Genomic DNA, 20,519 nt, shown 5'->3' with positions numbered 1-20,519 from the left:
GCATACTGCTCCCTGCTATTCCACTTTATGGCTAGGCCGCTCCTCTCTGCTATCCGGGACTGACAACATAACTTTCTAGATCTGAACTTAAATTGAAATACAACACTGCCGACCTTTCAGATTGTCTCTTCCTCGTTTGTAATTTACTAATCATTTTGCTCTTTCTCTTTTGAAGGCTAAGCAGCACCTTGGGCTTCTATGTTTGGGAGAGATTGGTAGAAGGAAGGATCTAAGCATACATGCACATATAGAAAATGTTGTAATTGAGTCTTTCCAATCTCCTTTTGAAGAGATAAAGTCTGCAGCCTCGTACGCCCTTGGTAACATTGCTGTTGGAAATCTTCCGAAGTACTTGCCTTTTATCTTGAATCAGATTGATAATCAGCAGAAGAAACAATATCTCCTGCTTCATTCTTTGAAAGAGGTATGCTGCCTTGAACAAACTGTATGGTTTGTTATGATTTAATTTCAATTATATATATATGTGTGTGTGTGTGTGTGTGATTATGACGACTTTCTTAGATTTGATATATATGCAATTATCTTGCACTTACTGGCAGGTAATTGTGAGACAGTCTGTAGATAAAGCAGAGTTCCAAGAGTCTAGTGTCGAGAAAATACTTAATTTACTCTTTAACCACTGTGAAAGTGAGGAAGAGGGGGTGCGCAATGTTGTGGCTGAGTGTCTGGGAAAAATTGCGCTCATTGAACCTGCAAAACTTGTTCCTGCACTCAAGGTATCTGATCTTTATCTTGGTACTCTGTACTCATGCTTGTGATTTGCATATTTAATATTTGGTAGTTATGTATGTATATTCTAAAACTTTTACAGGTAAGAACAAGCAGTCCAGCTGCATTTACTCGAGCTACTGTTGTTATAGCTGTGAAGTACTCTATAGTTGAACGTCCAGAGAAGATAGACGAGATCATATACCCTGAAATATCATCATTTCTGATGCTTATCAGGGATAATGACAGGGTGAGTTTTTAATCAACTTACTGAATATTCAAAGATATGTAACCAAATTTGCTTTGTTCTAAAGTAAGGGAGTCACTTAAAAGTAGGGCCGTGCAAAAAAACTGGTGTACCAAAACCATTTTAAAAAACTGGTGAACCAATGCTTAAGATCGTAATTATATGCATGCATATATATAATAATGTGAAGTTATTTAAATACTGAACATTGATTTCCTAATCCATGGCTATAACTCCTCTGTTTTATTTTTATTGTCAATTTGTGGCTTCTTGGCATATTGTTTGGTTTCAACTATATTATTGCTGATTTTTATTGTAAGCATGCAGCATGTCAGGCGAGCTGCTGTCTTGGCTCTGAGCACATTTGCACACAATAAACCAAATCTTATCAAGGGGCTTCTTCCCGATCTGTTGCCTCTTCTTTATGATCAAACAATTGTGAAGGTAACCTGTATTGTGGAATTCTGTTGAGTAACTGACATGACAATATACATGTGATGTTTTTGGTTTTTTTGACCAAGAAATGTGACATTCTTTTCTTTGATTCTATGTTCTTTTTGAAGAAATTTTAGCATTTTTTAATTGCTTGAGGCCTTATGATAGAAAATAAAAGGTCTTGTATTACTGGAGGTGTTCTGATTTTTATAATGAACTTCTGACAGCAAGAACTGATAAGGACAGTTGATCTCGGCCCTTTCAAACATACTGTGGATGATGGGCTTGAATTGAGGAAGGCGGCTTTTGAATGTGTAGACACATTGCTTGATAGTTGTCTTGATCAACTGAACCCCTCATCATTCATTGTTCCATATCTTAAATCTGGTTTGGATGGTGAGCCTTTGTTATGATCTTTCTCCCATCCTGGCTAATTACATTTCTTATTCATGATTCCCTTATTTAATGTTACTTTTATTTTCAGACATTTTAGTTTCATGTTATGACTTCTAATCATAGTGATCTTTACCATGTTTGTTTGCTACTAAGCTTTGGAAACATGGTACATCTGATCCATTCGGATATCAGTAGGCCAACATACAACAGGAGCTCTATAGCTCCAGACTGCCCTTTTGTTCCACAAAGTCGTTGAATATATGTTATTTTACTATATTGCTTCTGGTGTTGATAATCCTACTAAGTGTGTTTGAATATCTTGGTACAAATGGTAACATACTTTGTTTCTTTGTATTTCAGATCATTATGATGTTAAAATGCCTTGTCACCTGATTCTTTCCAAACTGGCTGATAAGTGTCCTTCAGCAGTCTTGGCAGGTTTATGTTGCCTATGTTACTATTAAGATCTTGTTGTATAGCATTTCTCTTTTTCTAACTTGAATTTCACCTTTCAGTGTTGGATTCATTGGTGGATCCTCTCCAGAAAACTATCAACTTTAAGCCAAAGCCAGATGCTGTGAAGCAAGAGGTAGATCGCAACGAAGACATGATTCGAAGTGCACTCCGAGCTATTGCTTCCTTGAACCGGATAAGGTTGGTATTTTGTGTTTTATGTGAATCAAGCTGTTTATATTTTGCATGTCTCATCCTTTTTTGATGCATAACAAAATCATTAGGTAAGGTATGAGCCGAATTACGATAAATACGCCGTGAATTGTTAGGTTATGATATTTTCTTTTGTTAAACAGATGCACTCACTCGGATTGCAAAACGGATTTTTTTTAAATACATGTATTACAATATTAAATTAAACAATTTATTCCATAATAAAGATATTTGGTGAAAGTTTACAATATACTGCTTAGCATATATGCAATTGCCTCGTCGGTCATGCATATCTGGCTTTATTTTATGCTTTTATAAAATTTACAATAAAATTTCATTTCATGAGATACTGTAGGGTTAAATTGACACTAAATTTATGATTTATTTTAGAAAATTTAATTCTAAGTTTTTTTTCCTTCATATCTTCTAACAAGTATATGTTACAAATTTACAGTTTTTAGGTGGGTTTTTCTTTTTTTGGGGTGGTGGTTCTGTTAATTGAAAGACATTTTTCCTTCATATCTGCATTTGTGCTCGTGTTTATCTGAAAGGTTTTATATCTTAATTGAATTTGCATAATGCAGTGGAGGAGATTGCAGTGCCAAGTTCAAGAATCTTATGAACGAAATATCAAAATCACAAACTCTCTGGGATAAATATTATTCAATCCGCAATGAATGATGCAAATTCACCCTTTTATAATTTGTCGTAGTTCAGGACTGAGTAGTATGTTATCATCTGCCGGGGCATGGTAAAAGTGATGTGGTGGTTTCGAAACCTGTTGAATCATGTGGGGTCTGGAAAACTAGTTATTTGTATCTTACAAGAATTCGATTCTAGCAAATGGTAATACTAGTAGTGATTTCTTGTATAGGATCAAAGATTTTGCATTTTTACCCATTCCGTTGTATTTGTATATCTTTTAGCTACATCATCTGATGATCAATTGTTGGCTCCCATCGTCCTAGGAAAAATAGAATGCTGAGATAGAAATCAATCGACATTGATAGAATCCCTGCTACAGTTTTCGTCAAATTTTTCGTATACAAATGGATTTTAGTTGAACTCTTCTCGAAACATTGATGATATCCATACTAATTCTGGTTTACTGTTAATTTTATATTTATTACAATTAGCATAAAACTGTAAACTTGTCTTTTTCTTTACGAATCAAAATCTGAAATTGTTTTTTTCAATGATTTGTCCTTAGTTAAAACTTATCAGCATGTTATGAAAATAAACCTTCGATATCTCAAATTTTTTGTCATGGTTTGAGCTGCTCAATTTTAGTATCCGTATTGTGCATTACTCACATGTTTGCATTCATGCTATGTTTGTTTCAAATGATAAAGAATATTCATCCCTCTTGAGTTATTACAATGAGTAATTCCAATTATTTAACTTTGTAATTCTGTCGGTTTGCTGTCATTAAGATTAATGGTCGTTACGCAATCAACATATATACATTATATTTTGTTATGTTCGGAATGAAAGTGTTGTAAGTTTTATTTTTATTAGTAGCGACACAATTTTCTTATTTCGTTAAATTATATTGCATTGAGTTGATTTATTCTCAGAGATATCGCTTTGATATTCTGCCCTATTTCTTTAAGCACAAAATTTGAAGAAATTTTAAAATTGATATTTACAAATTTTATAACATTTGTTAATTATTCGTAAAATTAAACTATTTATTCTGATACTACACTAATCAATTCTATTAACAATGAATAATTAAAAATAAATAAAAATTACATTACCAAATATTAATTATAAATATTACAGTAAATTTTAAAATGTTTATCTACAAGAGTATATAATATGAATCCAAAATTTGAAAGAAAAAAGAAAAAGAAAAAGAAAATTTAAAATATACTATAAAAATTTGTCACTATACATAGATGCATGCTTCGGCCTAAAGATTTTGCGAATAACAGCAATTTAAGGACGAAAACTTTCGTTCATTAATTGATTAGATATTTTAGTTCACTGTTATTTTATATAACTAAAAACAAATTAAATTTACACATATAGATTGATATATGTGTAAATTTTTATTGCATATAGATTGGTATGTGTAAATTTTCATTGCATACCAATCTATATGCAATAAAAATTTACACATATCAATCTATATGATACAATCTATATATATTATTTGATTAAGTTAATTCGTGTAACAAAAAAAAGATACACATATAGCATGTCTTATTCACATATTAGATTCAAATATACACGTCGACAAAGATAACCGAACAACCGCAATTCAACTAATAAAAACGATTCTACTAATAAAATATACCGATTATAGATTTCAAAATTACAACATATACCACAATATCTATATTAATTAACATATTTATTAATATATGACTTAATTGCAGATTTAATCCTCTTATTTTAACTTAATCACGAAAGTAACCCCCCTTGTTGCACCACGAGACTTAAATGAACGCAAAAGGAAAAAAATGAAATTTCAAAATTTAGTTTGAAAAACTAAAACTAAAAAGAAATAACTTTCACGATTCAACTAAAGTAGAAAGACCAAAACTGCAATTAAGACTTAACATATCTAATCAAAGTTCATCACCCATTAACATATATTAAACCATAATTATCTTATAAACTTATATAATTTGATTTTTGTAATTTTGTCACAAATAATAATTATTTATTTTCAATTTTTTTAACGTAAATATTTTAATATATAATTTAACTACTCACATACATTCAACAAATTTATCAGTAAAAATTTTCGATGAAATTAGAAGATTATAAAATTTAGATACAATTTTAAATCATTTGCACGTGATTAAAGTTCAACTCTTATTTATTCCATAAAATATATCACAATCAATTGTCGTCGACAAAATCTCAGTAGTAGTATTTTTTAAAAAAATTATTGTGACAAATAAAAAAATATCATATAAATAAAGTAAAAATAATAATATATTTTAAAATATTAATAACGGTGGCCCCCTATGTCCTACCGAAGCTCCGCCAGTGGATACCTCCTCCTCGCTCGCACAAGTAAAATGGCCAAAACAATAATCTTAAAACAGTCTCAACATTTCACTTGGTAATAATAACATGCATCGTTCGTTTTGTTTGAGGCATCAAACAGCCTCTACATGAGTGGTTTGGGCATGTTATATACATACAATCGAAGGGCTAATAATAATTATAACTTAATCATCACCCTCGATTGAACCATCCTTGAGATGGAAATGCTTCTCTCTCTTCTGAAACTCTGTCAAACCTTTCCCACTTCCAGTCACACCAACCTTTCCTTGAGGATCATCAGGAGATTTAAAAATACTCTCCCGCTTTCTTCCCGAGAAGAAACCAATCTTGAAGCAAAGCCACATTGAATTGAATACATCATCACAAAATTGAACAATTATACAAAAACAACGTAAACATATAAAACACAAAAATCGATGGATTGTGAAGTTTCAATAGATCAGGCCTTTTTCAATAAATGCAAAATATGTTTCGGGGTTGATATTACTTTTCTTTTTCATTCCTATCAAACTTGCAATCGATTCAAAAGGTAATAAGATTTGTAACATTTGGCTAAAAATTATTTTTCCATGAAATTTAAGTGAGAGCAAATCATTTGACTGTATATATTATTTCATGTGACTTCCAACTTAATAACTCGATGATACTTTCTATCCTTTGGTAAATTCAAGAAGATTCTTTCACTCTAATAATTTAAGAACTCAAATTTTTAGTCTCTTAAGATAGTGGAAGCTAACATTGAATCGTATGTTAGGAAGGTTGAAAATGGAGTTCAGAGTTCATCTCTATTATTCACAGACATACAAACAAATCAAAAGTCATATAATTCTTGCATGGAAACTACGCATCGACCCCAATGGGAGAGAAACCATAAGCTGTTAATTCTCTTAACACTAAAATAAATGAGAGAGAGAAAGGTACCTTCTTTGTTTTTCCTTTGGTTGACTGGAACTGCTGCCAAGCATTTTGTCGCTTATTTTGTGTGACTTCAAGTTGTTCCATCCGCATCTTGGACTTAAAGGCGTGTATTTTCTTCCGTTTGGTGGCTTTCTGTAATCATTGAGTTAGCAAACATATCATTGATGGCATCCTATTAAACTGGCAGATAAATTTGGATTAAACAAAAAAAATTCAGAACCCACTACCAAGGACATTTTTTCTTCATAAAAACGAACACTTAACTAAAAGTAGCCAAAAGATTGAGATACCAAACCAAGGAAATCATTGAGTTAGCGAACATATCATTGATGGCATCGTATAAAACTGGCAGATAAATTTGGGATTAAACAAAAAAAAATTCAGAACCCACTACCAAGGACTTTTTTTTCTTCATAAAAACAAACACTTAACTAAAAGTAGCCAACAGAACGAGAGACCAAACCAAGGAAATCTAGTTAGCAAAGACGGAAAATTAAAGCACTTAATAAATATTGAAAATAAGCATTTTATTACTAGTGAAATTTGCAGCAGCAACTCACCACATCCTCAGGGTCATCGGGCTCTATACGAAGCTTTGCAGGTAGAGTTCGTGACTGAAAATCAACAGATGCAGCTTGTGCAATTTTCCGTTTGATAGCCTGCTTTGTAGCTTCGGCAACTCGCTCAGCTTCTACCAAAGCATCAACAGTACCTTCTTGAATTGGCCTAACATTAGCAGGGTCTACCTGCATTAAGCAACCAACATCAACACATGAAGTTTCCCTTGAGATATTAGAAACTAGAAAAACTAGAGGAGTAATTGTCAACAAAAATAAAGTTTTAGATTGTAAATGATGGGTTGGTGTTATGGCCTAATTCTGAGTGAGGAATGTTAAAAATTAATTTCTCTACTTGATTTAAAACCTGTTAACATCATTTGATACTTATCAAGTACGTCTATAATTTTTTTTAAACCAGCGAAGTCATGCACTCATGGCTCAGGAAATATAACTCAGAAGAGACGGAGATACAATAGAATGATATATCAGCAATAAGTCGAAAATTCCAGCTGTGGATTTCGTTCTATTTTAAATGGTAAACAATAAATAGCAGAAATATGGTGATTGTTAAATTTAGATCCGCTCAAAAAGACATAGAACTTTCAATATAATTTAATCCCACCCCTATTACTCTAAAATACCAAAACAATGCAATTTACCTCATAAACCAAGCAATAGTAAATAATTTAGGGGAAAATTTATGCAGATGCCATGTAAGACTCCATATGACTAGGATTGCAGATTAAATATGCATCAAGTACTTTTGAAACTATACCTCTTCTTTATTACCCCAACTTTCATAGCTAACATAATAACCATTTGGTGTGTAAGCCTCAATTGTTGCATCGTACCTGGACATCCACAATACAACAAATTGGACATGAAGAAAACATAAGCAAACGAAAAGGGAAAAAAAAAACTGCCAGAAAACAAGAAGGATAAAAATTGCATAACATACCACTCCCCATCATCACTCCAAACTGCCTGAACTTTGGTGCCAACAGGAAATTTCTCTTGATGATCATAGGGGCCATCAAGCTCCTAAAAGTGAAATAACATAAAGAGTTACTAAAGATCAGTGGTCAACTACAGCATTCAAATCATCAGACGTTATTTCATTTGTATCCTCCACAACTTCTGCCAGATCGTAATCAAGGACAACACAAACCCATCCACAATTAATAATCAAGAACAACACCAATGGACTACCCAAGGCTAGTAATAAACACCAAGAATGTAACAAACATTTGAAATGACCAGTTTCTCATTTAGTCTCCAATCGAAAAAGGGATGTTAAGTAGCTTTAAAAATAATAGTTCACTTAAAAAAAAAATCATAGTGTGATTCCATATTTCAATCAAGCACATACCTCGTTATTCTCCTTGGGTCTTGATAAACCCGGAGATGCACTGGCACCGGATACTTCATTTTGCTTTGCAGTTGCGAGGAGTTCTTCGGTCAAAGCAATCACCTGTGTTGCACAATTTTAGGCCACATTCGAATTCAGTAAAAGAAATGCATTTATCAGAAAATGTTTACATGATAAACCAAATTTAATGTTGAAATTCTAACTTAGAATCTCTGTGAACATCTCAATATCGGGTGAGAGGGAGAAAGCATGGCGGACATCACGACATAGACCACACCTGCACAGAATCAAGATAGATAGAAGTGATGCGCATTTTGATGAGGTTCTCTTTATCTTAATTTTTGTTGTTGTTATATATATTTATAGGTCTAATATTCATTTAGGTAATGCTCCCAAGGATCTTACCTTTTGAAAGTAGAAAGTAGAAAGAGATGAGGGCTAATCTCACTCAGCAAATGAAATGAGTATATTTGGTTGATTGAATTATTGTTATTATAATTATTATCATTGTAAAATAAAACTAAACTAGGTGCATCAATTCAGACCTTGCGATATCTGACTGTCATGATGCTAAGTATGATCCGCTTTCTTGTGAAGGATTAATTTATCATCATCAATTAATAATAATGTTTTTGAATAAAAGAAAAAGAATACTAATTTGAGTGAATTGAAAACAAGTAAAAAGACATAATAAGGGGAATAAAGCAAACCTCGCAGAGTTCCCTTTCCATGTCGACATACTCAGAATTAGAGGGTTCGTCATTTAAAAGTTGTCTAACCTGATCCACATATTATTATTATATAAATCAAATTAAGTGGAATTAGACAATAATAATATAAATTATACTAAAAGGAAGATAAACCCTAGAAACTAAAATGAAAAGGAACCTGTTGGAGTTGATCTTTATAAATGGAGAGATTAGAGGCGAGCTCTTCAATGTTTACTTCATCACCGCCTTGCATCGCTTTCTTTCAATTTTAAAATTAACAACACAAATACACACTGATAGATAGATAGATGAATGAATGAAAACGAACAAGAACAGAGAAAGTAAAGAACACGCGACGCGAACACTTCTACTTATCTCACGTGTTAGGCTGGGCTTTTATTCGTTATGGACTCCTCATTATTACCAGGCCTCTATTCCCCTCATATTTTGTCATTTCTTTTTGCACCCACCTATTATTATATGCACTCTAAAGATTTTATTCTCAAATTTAAATATGTATTCTAAAAATTAAATGTCAATTTTTTTTAACTCTGTAAAAGTTTATTTTCAAAACACACATTTCTAAAATTTAATTCTAGAACAGATTGTTGCTTAATAAAACTAATTGTTCCAAAAATTAAATTATAAGTCATTTTGTTATTTGAAATAATGAATTCCCTATATGAGTATGTAATGCAATCCAAAATATTGATAATAATGTTCACATCACTGTTGCATCCTTTTCTTTTTCTCTAAAAGAGCAGATGAGCGGTAAGTTCGACAAAATTAATATTGTAAATTTGTTAAGGTTCTTAAACACAACTCTTATCAAAATTATATCATATCAATCTCACTATGAATTCAAATATATACCAAAACTGTCGTTGTAGGAAGAGGTTGTGCAAGGATGAGAGTTCAAATTATCGGCCAACTATTATTTTGGAGTGCATCAAAGTGATTATTGTTCAATTGAAACTGATCTCTACAAATCATTAGCCTTTTCTGTAAAATCAAATGTTAGTAATTTAACCTCTAATACTCAAACTCTTATACATCCCACAACTCACCACTTGAGTTGTCATCCATAAGATATTAGCCTAAACATTGATATTTGATGACAACAAAGCTATTCAGTTCATCCCTAATTTTTGTTCAATAAATATAGATAAGTATTTACCATTAATTTGTCTAATTTAAAATAAATCATTTAACGAATACTTTTGATTTTTGAAAGGATATAAAAAATCTTTCATCAAAATAAAGTGGATACATTTTTAAAAATATAAACATAATATTTTTACAAAATAAAAGAATTCTATAGTTGTCGAGGCGAGTCTTTTATTTTCGTTGTTGTTGCATACATGTATTACATCAACTTAAACAATTAATTAGATCTTAAACTTATATTGATTTCCATCTCGGAGTAATATCTAGCTGTCTTTCCACCTCTATACCTCTCTTGTTTTCTTTTTCTTTGGAGAGAGATGATTAAAGTCAATTTTTAGTTCGGAATTATTCTTATACCATGTCTTTTTTCTCTCTTTTATTTAAATAAGAAATTTCCACACATAATTTTTGTGTTAATTTTTCTTCACGATTTTGCCATTTAATGCGACGTTATGTTATTCACTGTCTTGGTGCTAAATTTTGATTTTCAGTCTTGTTGCTGTTTTTGTTTTGTTCAGATTGTCATATTTATTTCAATCTCGTATATATTCAATCAATAATTATAGTATCATCAACATTATAATTTCAGAAGTATGAATATTAATCTAAGTGATGTAAGTTTATTTACAAATTAATTTTTTATTTAATTTTAATAACTTTGAATTGTAATTTGTTCGATAAATGTAATCTAAGTGGTACAGTGATGTAATTTAATAAAATAAATGTGTAAAAAAAATTCCCTATCAATCTTAGAAATTAATCTCTTCCTAAGTTAGTTTTCAATTTAATTCCACGTATCAAATCCCATATTTTACCCATAATTAACAATTAACCATCTAACCTCATGTTTCAGCTGAACTTAATTGTTGGGTGACTAATTTTCAACCGTATTAGTAAATTTAAAAAAAAAAATCACAATGAAAAACTGAAAATAAGATTTTTGTTTCCTTTTAAAAGAATAAGAACATCGAGCACCGGCTCTTATTCTGTGCACCGTGACCCAAAGAAACATTCCTGTTATAAAACAGAAATTTAATAGTCGACAAAAAAAAAATCATTATACACCAATAGTGAAAATAAATTCTAAATATGCATTCGATCATATTTTCCTATATTATTATAGGGTAAACATACGTTAAGAATAGTGTTATATGATTGGAAACTGATGTAAAACTGTAATTAGTGTAATTTTTTAACTCAAAGCATAACAAACACCTAAATTGAAAAACCAATTGTTGTCGGCAACCAAAAGATGAAGCATGTTGTAGGTTTGATAGCGATTTACATGGAATTCTGTACGCTCAAAATTCCACCCTCTCGAACTATGTGTAAAGTTCCAGAAGGAAGATATGCAGCATAGCTGATAGTTGCCTCAAGAAACATCAATCCTTAAACTGTATATATATAGCCAAGACAAGTAGGTTGAGTTTAAGACAAGGTTCTTCGGTTGAAAGACTCCACCGTTATGTTGGCAGTGAATGCAGGAATTGAATTCATTTTCTGAATGAATATCTCAACCTGGGAATGTACAAGTCACAAGTAAGATTCAGTAAACGAAACATGAATATGTAACTAGGTAAAAATGACATGCATGATGGCATTTCTATTTCCACAGACATCTTCTGTTTTTTACAATCTTCATTGTGACTCAAACTCTCATATACACACTAGACTGGATGTATCTAAATATATAATCTAGACTGGATGTATCTAAATATATAATCTAGACTGGATGTATCTAAATATATAATCTAGACTGGATGTATCTAAATATATAATCAAATCTTTACTGTAAGAGGTGTAAATAATGCACTCAAGAAGGTATTACCCTAAAGAATCAACTTCTAAAACATCTCTATAGTGTATCTTTTGAGCACTAAATATAAAAATATTTTCCATAATTAATACAAAATATAAAATAAATAATTCAATGCAAAACAATTGTTTTATCAATAATTTATAAGCTCTTTATTTAATTAAGAGAATTAATATGATTAAATAAATTATAAATTTTTCAAAATATATTCTCCTTTTTTATGATGCACAACAGAAAATTAGCTATTTCGAGGGAAAAAAACATTATCCAGCTTAAAATAGTTGTGTCCCTGAAGGTGCTGTCTAGTAGTATGCATAGGAGGTTCAGGATTCGATTCTAGTACAGGAAAGGTCTTGCTGATAAGACCCTTTTCTCAAATACACACGAAATTTCTATTTCCACAGACATCTTCTGTTTTTTACAATCTTCATTGTGACTCAAACTCTCATATACACACTAGACTGGATGTATCTAAATATATAATCTAGACTGGATGTATCTAAATATATAATCAAATCTTTACTGTAAGAGGTGTAAATAATGCACTCAAGAAGGTATTACCCTAAAGAATCAACTTCTAAAACATCTCTATAGTGTATCTTTTGAGCACTAAATATAAAAATATTTTCCATAATTAATACAAAATATAAAATAAATAATTCAATGCAAAACAATTGTTTTATCAATAATTTATAAGCTCTTTATTTAATTAAGAGAATTAATATGATTAAATAAATTATAAATTTTTCAAAATATATTCTCCTTTTTTATGATGCACAACAGAAAATTAGCTATTTCGAGGGAAAAAAACATTATCCAGCTTAAAATAGTTGTGTCCCTGAAGGTGCTGTCTAGTAGTATGCATAGGAGGTTCAGGATTCGATTCTAGTACAGGAAAGGTCTTGCTGATAAGACCCTTTTCTCAAATACACACGAAAACTCCCTCACTTGCTTAGGAGAATATTTGCTGATAAAACACAATATTTTCCACTACAAGGAAGGTTTTGCTGATAAGTGTTTATGATGTCAAGTATTTATTATACACATTATAATGAAAAATATTGCATTATTATGGCTTCCTTACCTGACGAGATACCTCAGGTTGAGATGTGTAATGATTTACCTGTAATGAAAATAAAATGAAAAACAGAAAAATATCAACAAGTTTTCATGTCATCTTTGTGAAAAGCATAAAACAATATAAGAACATAGTTCCTGCTTTATCTTTTCTGGATTATATCTGAAAGTCAGCTAAAAGAAAGTCACCATTTAATCTTGAAGATTAGCCAGACTAAATTTTACCGGTGTATAATTGAACAAAAGTCACCTTTCCCCTCTCATATGATAAATATTCCCTCCATCCTTATTTATAAGCACCTTTTTTTTTCACATTTATTAAGAACAGTAGAAAGTGAATTTAATGTGTTTATTTTATGTGTTGATGTTCCTAAAATGTCCTTTCTACGTAAACGTATCCAATTTGTCTTTTCATCTTTCAAGACAAAGTATTATACTAATTAATGAGGGGTATGTTTGAAAAATAACAATAAATACATCTAGTAAATTGAAAGAGGGTTTATAATTAAAGAGAATTTTTTTTCCATTAGGGGCTTATAATTAGGGACACGGAGTATAATACAATACAATACAAAATTCAACATCTTACCAAAATGTTGGTATTTCCTGATTCATATTCAAATTCAATCTTTTCATCATCGCTTTGTGCATAAATTGATTGCAACGTAAATCGAGTCACTGGGATTCCATTTGATCGCTGGTGTTCATCCATCACAATCTGTCAAATGTAGTTATCGACAACGAAATAAGCATTCTAAGTGTGAGCAGAAAGACAAACTATTGTAGATACAAAACCATTGGCTATATATATGAAATTACACGGAAAAGTTTGGTGTGAATTTTATTTCCCTAACTTCTGTCGGTAGAATTTCCAACATCAATTATGACCTGTGTTATACCACCTTCCAGCAGAAGCATGCTTCAATTATTTAAAAAGGTAGTGTGATTAAAAATAAACCCAGCATCCGGGTTTCCATTCCAAATTACAACTTTACCAGGATTCTACAATGATTTTCAATCAGATGTGTGTGATTATCCAAAAATGAAACAACACCATTTGGTACAAAATACTTCCAAGTTTATACCGAAAGATAGTAACAAAAATATTGCAGTAGAAAACATCAGTAAAGGCTAACCTTGTAACCAAAAATCTCACAGCATGCCCTCCGGAAAACTGAAATTCTGTCTGCAAACACGGTCTTGTATCTGTTGATGTTTCAGCATTTTGGTTATTCAAAAATCATCTTGAACAACAAACGCATAATGTACCAACATTAGCAACTTATATACTCACCTCTCTTCTCGCTTCTCTAGTGTTGCAATTTGTTCTTTCAGTTGCAACATCTTATCCGATATGTAGCTATCTACCAGCTTTCCAGTTTCTCCTAAACAGTTTCAAGAGATCAGGAAAAGCATACATTTTATAACATTATTATTCGGTGGTTAATGCGACAATACTGGAAGTCTTGCCTGCCCTCGAGGCCTTAACACATACATGCCTTCCATATTTCGAAAATATACTATTAAATCATTGATGTCAAGGCAGAGGTCAGTCTAATATAATGATAATAAACAATAAAGTATACTTAATTTGTGTTCTTAGGTTGATTTTTCTCTCCTTTTTTTTTTTTGCATTTGATTTGCCGATCTTTAAAGGGTCCCTCTTGGCATACCTCCAGTGTACTTGGATTAGTTTCCTTGGAAGTTTTATCAAAATTCAAAGCTTTAATTCAAACCAAGCAATCCAACATGATCAGAAGATACTAAACAAACGATTCACTCGTAGACTTGCAACTTTAGGCTCAATCCTTCAGATAGCAAATTCCTTCTCTACACCCGGCAAGCCCAGGTAGAACACTTAGTTTTATAGATCACAACCAACGTTGTCAATGGTGGAAGACCAAAATTCCACCATATGAACATGCCATGGCGGGCGGGCATTCCTTCAGGACCTTCACGAATCGCCTATGGCTGTTGTCCAAAAGTCCACCACGCCATGGCCGCCATTTAACAACACTGATTCACAACCAACCAAATTTGTTTGGTACTATTACAATTATAAAGTTACTGATTAATAACTAATTTGGTTGTTCAAACTGACCTCTATATGCATTGTGATCAGTAAGCCAGAAATTTGATGTTTTATTCTTAAAGAAGCAATGTGAATTGGGGACAAAAACAAAATGCTACCTATGACATTATGTTATGACCTATAGTGAACGTGAGAAGCCAGTTTGTCCTTGAGACCTTGACAGAACACCTCCAAGACCAACATAGATTTTTCTAAATTTGTGAAAATAATTCTTGTTCATTTCTTCCAACCCAAGTCTTCCTTTTTAAAAGGCTACATATAAGAAAGATATCTTAAATGATAAAAAAATCAAAACTACTAATGATAAGGATTCTGTAGAGAATCTTATCAAGATTAAGAACCAATAAATTCAATATTTAAAAGTGATAAAGTAATCAGCAAGTCCTAATTAACAGATATTTAAAAAGGTGAAATAATCTTAATCACTAATATTGGGGGAAAACTCCAAGTCCCATGATAAGGTCTGCAAAGAGTTAATAAAGAGTGAGATCTCTCACCTAATAAGTCAATTTTGTAAGGATGAGTTAGGTTGATATAAACTTAATATGGTATCAGAACCTATTCGTTTGGGTCACCCACCAAATTATCCACGCATCAAGCCTAACAGTGTTAGGCGAGAGGGGCATATTGGGGAAAACTCAAGTCCCAAGTTGGAAGGAGATAAGGTCTGAAATGAGCTTATGAAAAGTGACACCCCGCACCTTACAAGCCGGTTTTGTAAAGATGAGTTAGGCTCGTATAAAAATCGAATAAGTCATTTAAAATTTATTGTTGATGTCTCCTTCTTTCTCTTTGGCACTACATACCACATCACATTTATATAGTTTCATCTATAAGCACATATACCAGCACAAAGCCATCAACAGAATTCTAATCATAGTTCCATTGTCATATATTCTGCAAAAGGAAAGAGGAAAACACAATAAAAGAAAAACTAGATAATATAAGCGACATCTTTACCATTCAGTTCTTATATTAATACTACAAACTTTCAAGCTTCAAACAACTTTTTGCCAACTACTTTTTCCTGTATTACTGAATCTTTTTGAATCATAACACTTAGACAATAAAATCCACAGTAATTACAAGGCTTCTTACCTGATTGACTCTTCAATTCTTCAACAGCCTTTAATTTCTCTTTTGTTTTCTGCAGCTCATTTTGCAGAGCTTCTATGGTTTGTTTGGCTTCATTATCAACAGTAAGTGTATTCACCATCCGCAGAACTTTCGTATTAGCAGCAGAAAAATCGCCGTGGCCTAACTATAGAAGGAAAAACAATGTGTCGACAGTCAAACTGAAATGAAAACCAAAAAATGGACAGCTTGTGCAAACAAACAGATAGATAATATAGACGACTTAATATGATAAAATCATAAAAATATTCATTCTACAATGTATTAGTGCTGTAAGAGAACTGTTGGTAAATGGAAAAAATAAATGCTCAGTAGAAGCTGCAAGCTACAAAAGAATGAAAGTTTAGTTAAAAGGTGTGTTGCAATCATTTCTCAAACTCTATCAATGCTTGTATTCAAGATGCACGTACAAAATAGAAGGGACTTTAGCTTGATGGTTCTATGCACATGAAATGCAATAAAAATAAGGAGTTACATTATATCAATAAGTTCCTGCAAAAATTTACCCAGCACCAACCTTAGCCTCTAATAATGATATCTCGGAACGAAGCCGGTCACTCTCCCTCTCCAATGACTTTACTCTTCTTGCTTCACTGTGCAACTTTTCATTAAGTAACTTTATTTCCTCATGTTGGCGATTATTAACCACTCTCAGCTCATTTAAGGTACTTTCTAGTTCTTTAATACAATCATCTTTTTTCATAAGAGATGATTCAAGTTCCTGCACCAAAAAACATGCAAGAACAGGAAACATTTAGATATCACATGATAAGTTAAATAGTGACAATTGACGAATAGAGGGAAATACAACCTGAACAGGATTAGCACTACTTGATTCATCTCCAGCTTCACCATTCTTCGAATTGGTGAGATTTCTTAATTTATTTCTTTCCTCTGTAACAACTGCAAGCTGCAAGACAATAAACATGGGCTGAAAGCACATAACTGAAATTAACAGCAAACAAATTACTACATATTTTTTGAGCAGAACTCTACATAATCACTATTATCACAGATAGATTGTCGAAAATTTTAGGCAGCTGTGGCCCCAATAACAACCAACTTCTTCAAAATACACCAGAAGTAAAACAATATGGGAATAGCACCTGCACGAAATGAATTGTCAAATCTTTCAATTAAATCAAGGCTGCAAGAAACCTCATATAAGTATATCACTCATGATGTTTGCTCTAGTGGTTCATTTATTTGCTGGTGTGAGTTGCAACGAAAATATATGAGCATCTTGGTATATTATGAGTTGACAAAGATCGATGGAGAAGAAATTTAGAGATGCCATAGGGTCTTTCCTTGGAATTATGTGACGTAAGTCTATTCTAGGCATGACATTTATGCTGTCTCCTCCTCCCAGCATCTAAATCCCTTTTGTGATATATATCTTAAATTCACCAATCATCAAACTCCTTCCTACCTAAAGCCTAACTATATGCCTTCTGAATCTTATTTTCTTTTGGGAGCTCAAGATCGCTGAACGCCATAAAATAAACTAATAGCTAAAGACTTGTCCATTAATTCATACAAAGATGTCTTTATGGGTATTGCTTCTTCGGTTCTATAAATGCATGTCCTACACTAGCCTGGTTATCAAGAATAGCAGATAATAAATCCAAGATTTCAAAGATGGGAATGGAATAAAGCATGATATAAAGAATGTAATGAGCAAGTCAAGTGTTCAGCAACTATTAGTACCATACCAACAACTAATCAAAGACTGACCATTAATTCAATTCGTTTAATCTCTGATTTTAATACTTCTGCTCTCTCTTTGGCCAACACAGCTTCAGTTTCAGCATTTTGTTTGCCAATCAAAGCAGCATCCAAAGCCACCTCCAGTTGTTTCAAGCGAGCAGTTCCCTCACCCTCCTTCTGTGCGCTACAAATTACCTCTCTGCATTTATAGATATTAAGATTTAAAGACATGCGCTTATTGACCATGTAAAGAAGCATAGATATCTCTATTTTTGCCACACCCAAAAAACCCATAGAAAAGCAATCTTGGTATGAAAAGAACCTAGGTCATGCGTATATCCAGCATATTGTGTGTCACTTACATATACAGACATATAAATAATAATAACAGAGATGGATGATATATCATGCACATGACTGGATACACAGTGCAGAAGTTAGTTTCTCTATCAACATGTTTATGTAGTGCCATTTCTATAACCAAAAAAGGAAAGAGTAGTGTCACATAACATGGAACATTGGAGAGAGAAAAATATAACTAGGAGGCAAGCAGGACATTTTCTCAAATATCCATAAACTCGACGTGCTCATAAACAAAAAGATAAAGAATATTCCAAAGTTATTAGTCCAGACAGTGCCTTTGACAGCTCAAATCTATTAAAACAGCCAAGCAAACAGAACTTCAAATAGCTATTCACGTACTTCTGTAAAGCTGCAAATTTAGCAGGCATGTCCTCAAAACATGAGATGCCGGGTATGTCTTTAATCGTCGATCTCCACAATGATATTTGATCCTCTAACTTTTTCATATTTGACTGGACATCATGTAATTTAGATAGCTCTGATTCAGCCCTTTCCCGGTGGCTCTTTTCCTCCAGCAGTTTCTCCTTCAAAAGTTCAATGTTCTCATGATTTGATCTTAGCTTTCTTGCTTCCCTCACTTCAGATTCCTAAAATTTCAAAGTTAACTAGATAATTACTCAAATTATCAGAGGTACACAAGTTTATGGTGACAATGCATCCAGTAGTTTCCTAGTGCACAAGAGATTAGAGAAATGAATCAATCTGGAATGTATAACTTAAATTAAAAAGAAGATCGTGGTAAAATATGATCATTCTAAACAACAGCAAGTTATAAACTTGTCAAAACACCATAAAAGAGAAGGCTACAAACAAGGGAAATTATACGACAACACCCCTAAAAGAAAGTAAAAGCATTTTAATACAGTGAAAAAATTAATAGTATCTTTGTGGTATTACCAAATATTGGGTGTGAAATTAAATTATATTTACTAAACTTTAAATATAAAAGAGACAATAAAATGTGAAGGAAAATACAGTCATAACTTTCGGCACCAATCCATACAAATCCCAAAAGATTTAAGAAAATAAAAAGACATAATTCAGGAGCCAAGCTTGCCCAAACCTCCTCTTATATATCCAGACCATTGAATGAAAAAAACAATGTTATTCCTCTCCATTTATGATCATGCCACTTGAGTTACAACTGAAATTGGTCTACACATCAAATCATCAATGCATGCAACCTCACAAACAACATAAAAATAGAAAGAGACACTGAGAGTCAAGATAAAGGAGAGAGCAACTTACATAGTGCTGAAGCTCCAGCTGCAATTGCTTAACCAAAACATTACTTCCTGTGGAAGGAACTTCTTGAGATGATAAAGTTGCTAGTTTCTTTTCAACTTCAATCTTCTGGTGCAAACACTGGAAATAGGAATCATGATGTAAAGCAAAAATAAGTTTGTAAACCCACAGGAAAAGGGGATATGACAGTGACATGAAGCAAGTACAGTAGAATCTACTAGGAAACTATCCAGATGATAAGAAACTTAACACCAAATCAAATTTAACATCGCAAGCAGAGTAAGCATAGCTTTGTTTGAAGTTAATCTTTAATTAAAAGCCAATAAGCAACTAATTAGATATGCAAACCTCATTGAGTTGGTCCTTAAGACGGTCCAGTTGCTCTTTTAGCAGCTCTGCTTCTCTCTCTGCATTATTAGCTCTGCACTCCATTTGTTCAAGCTACAATAAGAAAATTATACAACTTAAAGAATGATTCATAAATAGATGTGAATGGCCATTAGTCTGAACACTGAGCAACAAAATATAGCAACATACATTTGCAGTTATTCTAGAAATAGAAAACTCTGAATCCCTTTTCAGTTGTGAATGATCATCGTGAAGCCTCTTTTTTCCCCTCTCAGTGCTCTCTGAAAGATGGCCCAGCTTCTGTTCTAAAGTTGTTGCTTTTTCTTCGGCTGAAGCAGCATGAGACTCAGCTTTTGTGCGGAGGTTTGTCTCATTTTTGAGCTTAACCTAAATTACAAATGGAAGAGTAAAACAAGGTTAATTGATAAGTTTGAAAAATAGCATTAGATGTTATCATCAGACCAGACCAACATACTAAAATAACACAAGCAACGAGATCGAGAACTCCAGATAGTT

The 20,519-nt window shown here is 32.4% G+C and overlaps 3 protein-coding genes across 4 annotated transcripts in view; 1 reads left to right on the top strand and 2 right to left on the bottom strand.

The window, feature by feature from the left end:
* The window catches only part of LOC101495236 (cullin-associated NEDD8-dissociated protein 1), a 14,844-nt gene extending 11,306 nt beyond the window's left edge, over positions 1-3,538 (top strand). The window contains exons 22-29 of the mRNA XM_004499305.4: positions 176-424; positions 561-737; positions 833-979; positions 1,304-1,420; positions 1,639-1,807; positions 2,168-2,245; positions 2,323-2,461; positions 3,058-3,538. Coding sequence (XP_004499362.1) covers positions 176-424; positions 561-737; positions 833-979; positions 1,304-1,420; positions 1,639-1,807; positions 2,168-2,245; positions 2,323-2,461; positions 3,058-3,154 — 1,173 coding nt within the window. The 3' untranslated portion in view covers positions 3,155-3,538. The remainder of the gene's footprint in view (positions 1-175; positions 425-560; positions 738-832; positions 980-1,303; positions 1,421-1,638; positions 1,808-2,167; positions 2,246-2,322; positions 2,462-3,057) is intronic.
* A 1,983-nt stretch (positions 3,539-5,521) lies between these two features.
* Positions 5,522-9,402, bottom strand: LOC101495555 (uncharacterized). The gene is made up of 8 exons (XM_004499306.4): positions 9,233-9,402; positions 9,055-9,123; positions 8,345-8,446; positions 7,934-8,016; positions 7,751-7,826; positions 6,976-7,161; positions 6,419-6,547; positions 5,522-5,823 (listed from the first exon to the last, which is right to left on the bottom strand). Exons 1-8 carry the CDS (start codon positions 9,305-9,307, stop codon positions 5,662-5,664), a joined length of 882 nt encoding a protein of 293 aa, XP_004499363.1. The 5' UTR covers positions 9,308-9,402; the 3' UTR covers positions 5,522-5,661.
* Positions 9,403-11,292: 1,890 nt separating this feature from the next.
* LOC101495887 (mitotic spindle checkpoint protein MAD1) overlaps positions 11,293-20,519 on the bottom strand; it is a 10,131-nt gene continuing 904 nt past the window's right edge. For both annotated transcript variants that reach the window (XM_004499307.4, XM_004499308.4), the window contains exons 4-16: positions 20,193-20,390; positions 20,004-20,096; positions 19,659-19,775; positions 18,750-18,997; positions 18,075-18,246; positions 17,152-17,250; positions 16,858-17,061; positions 16,305-16,467; positions 14,409-14,499; positions 14,251-14,320; positions 13,704-13,832; positions 13,122-13,160; positions 11,293-11,739 (exon numbers count right to left, since the gene is read on the bottom strand). In XM_004499307.4, the coding sequence (XP_004499364.1) occupies positions 11,650-11,739; positions 13,122-13,160; positions 13,704-13,832; positions 14,251-14,320; positions 14,409-14,499; positions 16,305-16,467; positions 16,858-17,061; positions 17,152-17,250; positions 18,075-18,246; positions 18,750-18,997; positions 19,659-19,775; positions 20,004-20,096; positions 20,193-20,390 (1,713 nt within the window). In that variant the 3' untranslated portion in view covers positions 11,293-11,649. The remainder of the gene's footprint in view (positions 11,740-13,121; positions 13,161-13,703; positions 13,833-14,250; positions 14,321-14,408; positions 14,500-16,304; positions 16,468-16,857; positions 17,062-17,151; positions 17,251-18,074; positions 18,247-18,749; positions 18,998-19,658; positions 19,776-20,003; positions 20,097-20,192; positions 20,391-20,519) is intronic.

The sequence above is a fragment of the Cicer arietinum genome, chromosome 7, assembly GCF_000331145.2.
Source record: "Cicer arietinum cultivar CDC Frontier isolate Library 1 chromosome 7, Cicar.CDCFrontier_v2.0, whole genome shotgun sequence".
Classification (NCBI taxonomy): domain Eukaryota; kingdom Viridiplantae; phylum Streptophyta; class Magnoliopsida; order Fabales; family Fabaceae; genus Cicer; species Cicer arietinum.
Note: the sequence above shows the minus strand (reverse complement) of the source record. Positions and strands in the feature narration are given on the sequence as shown.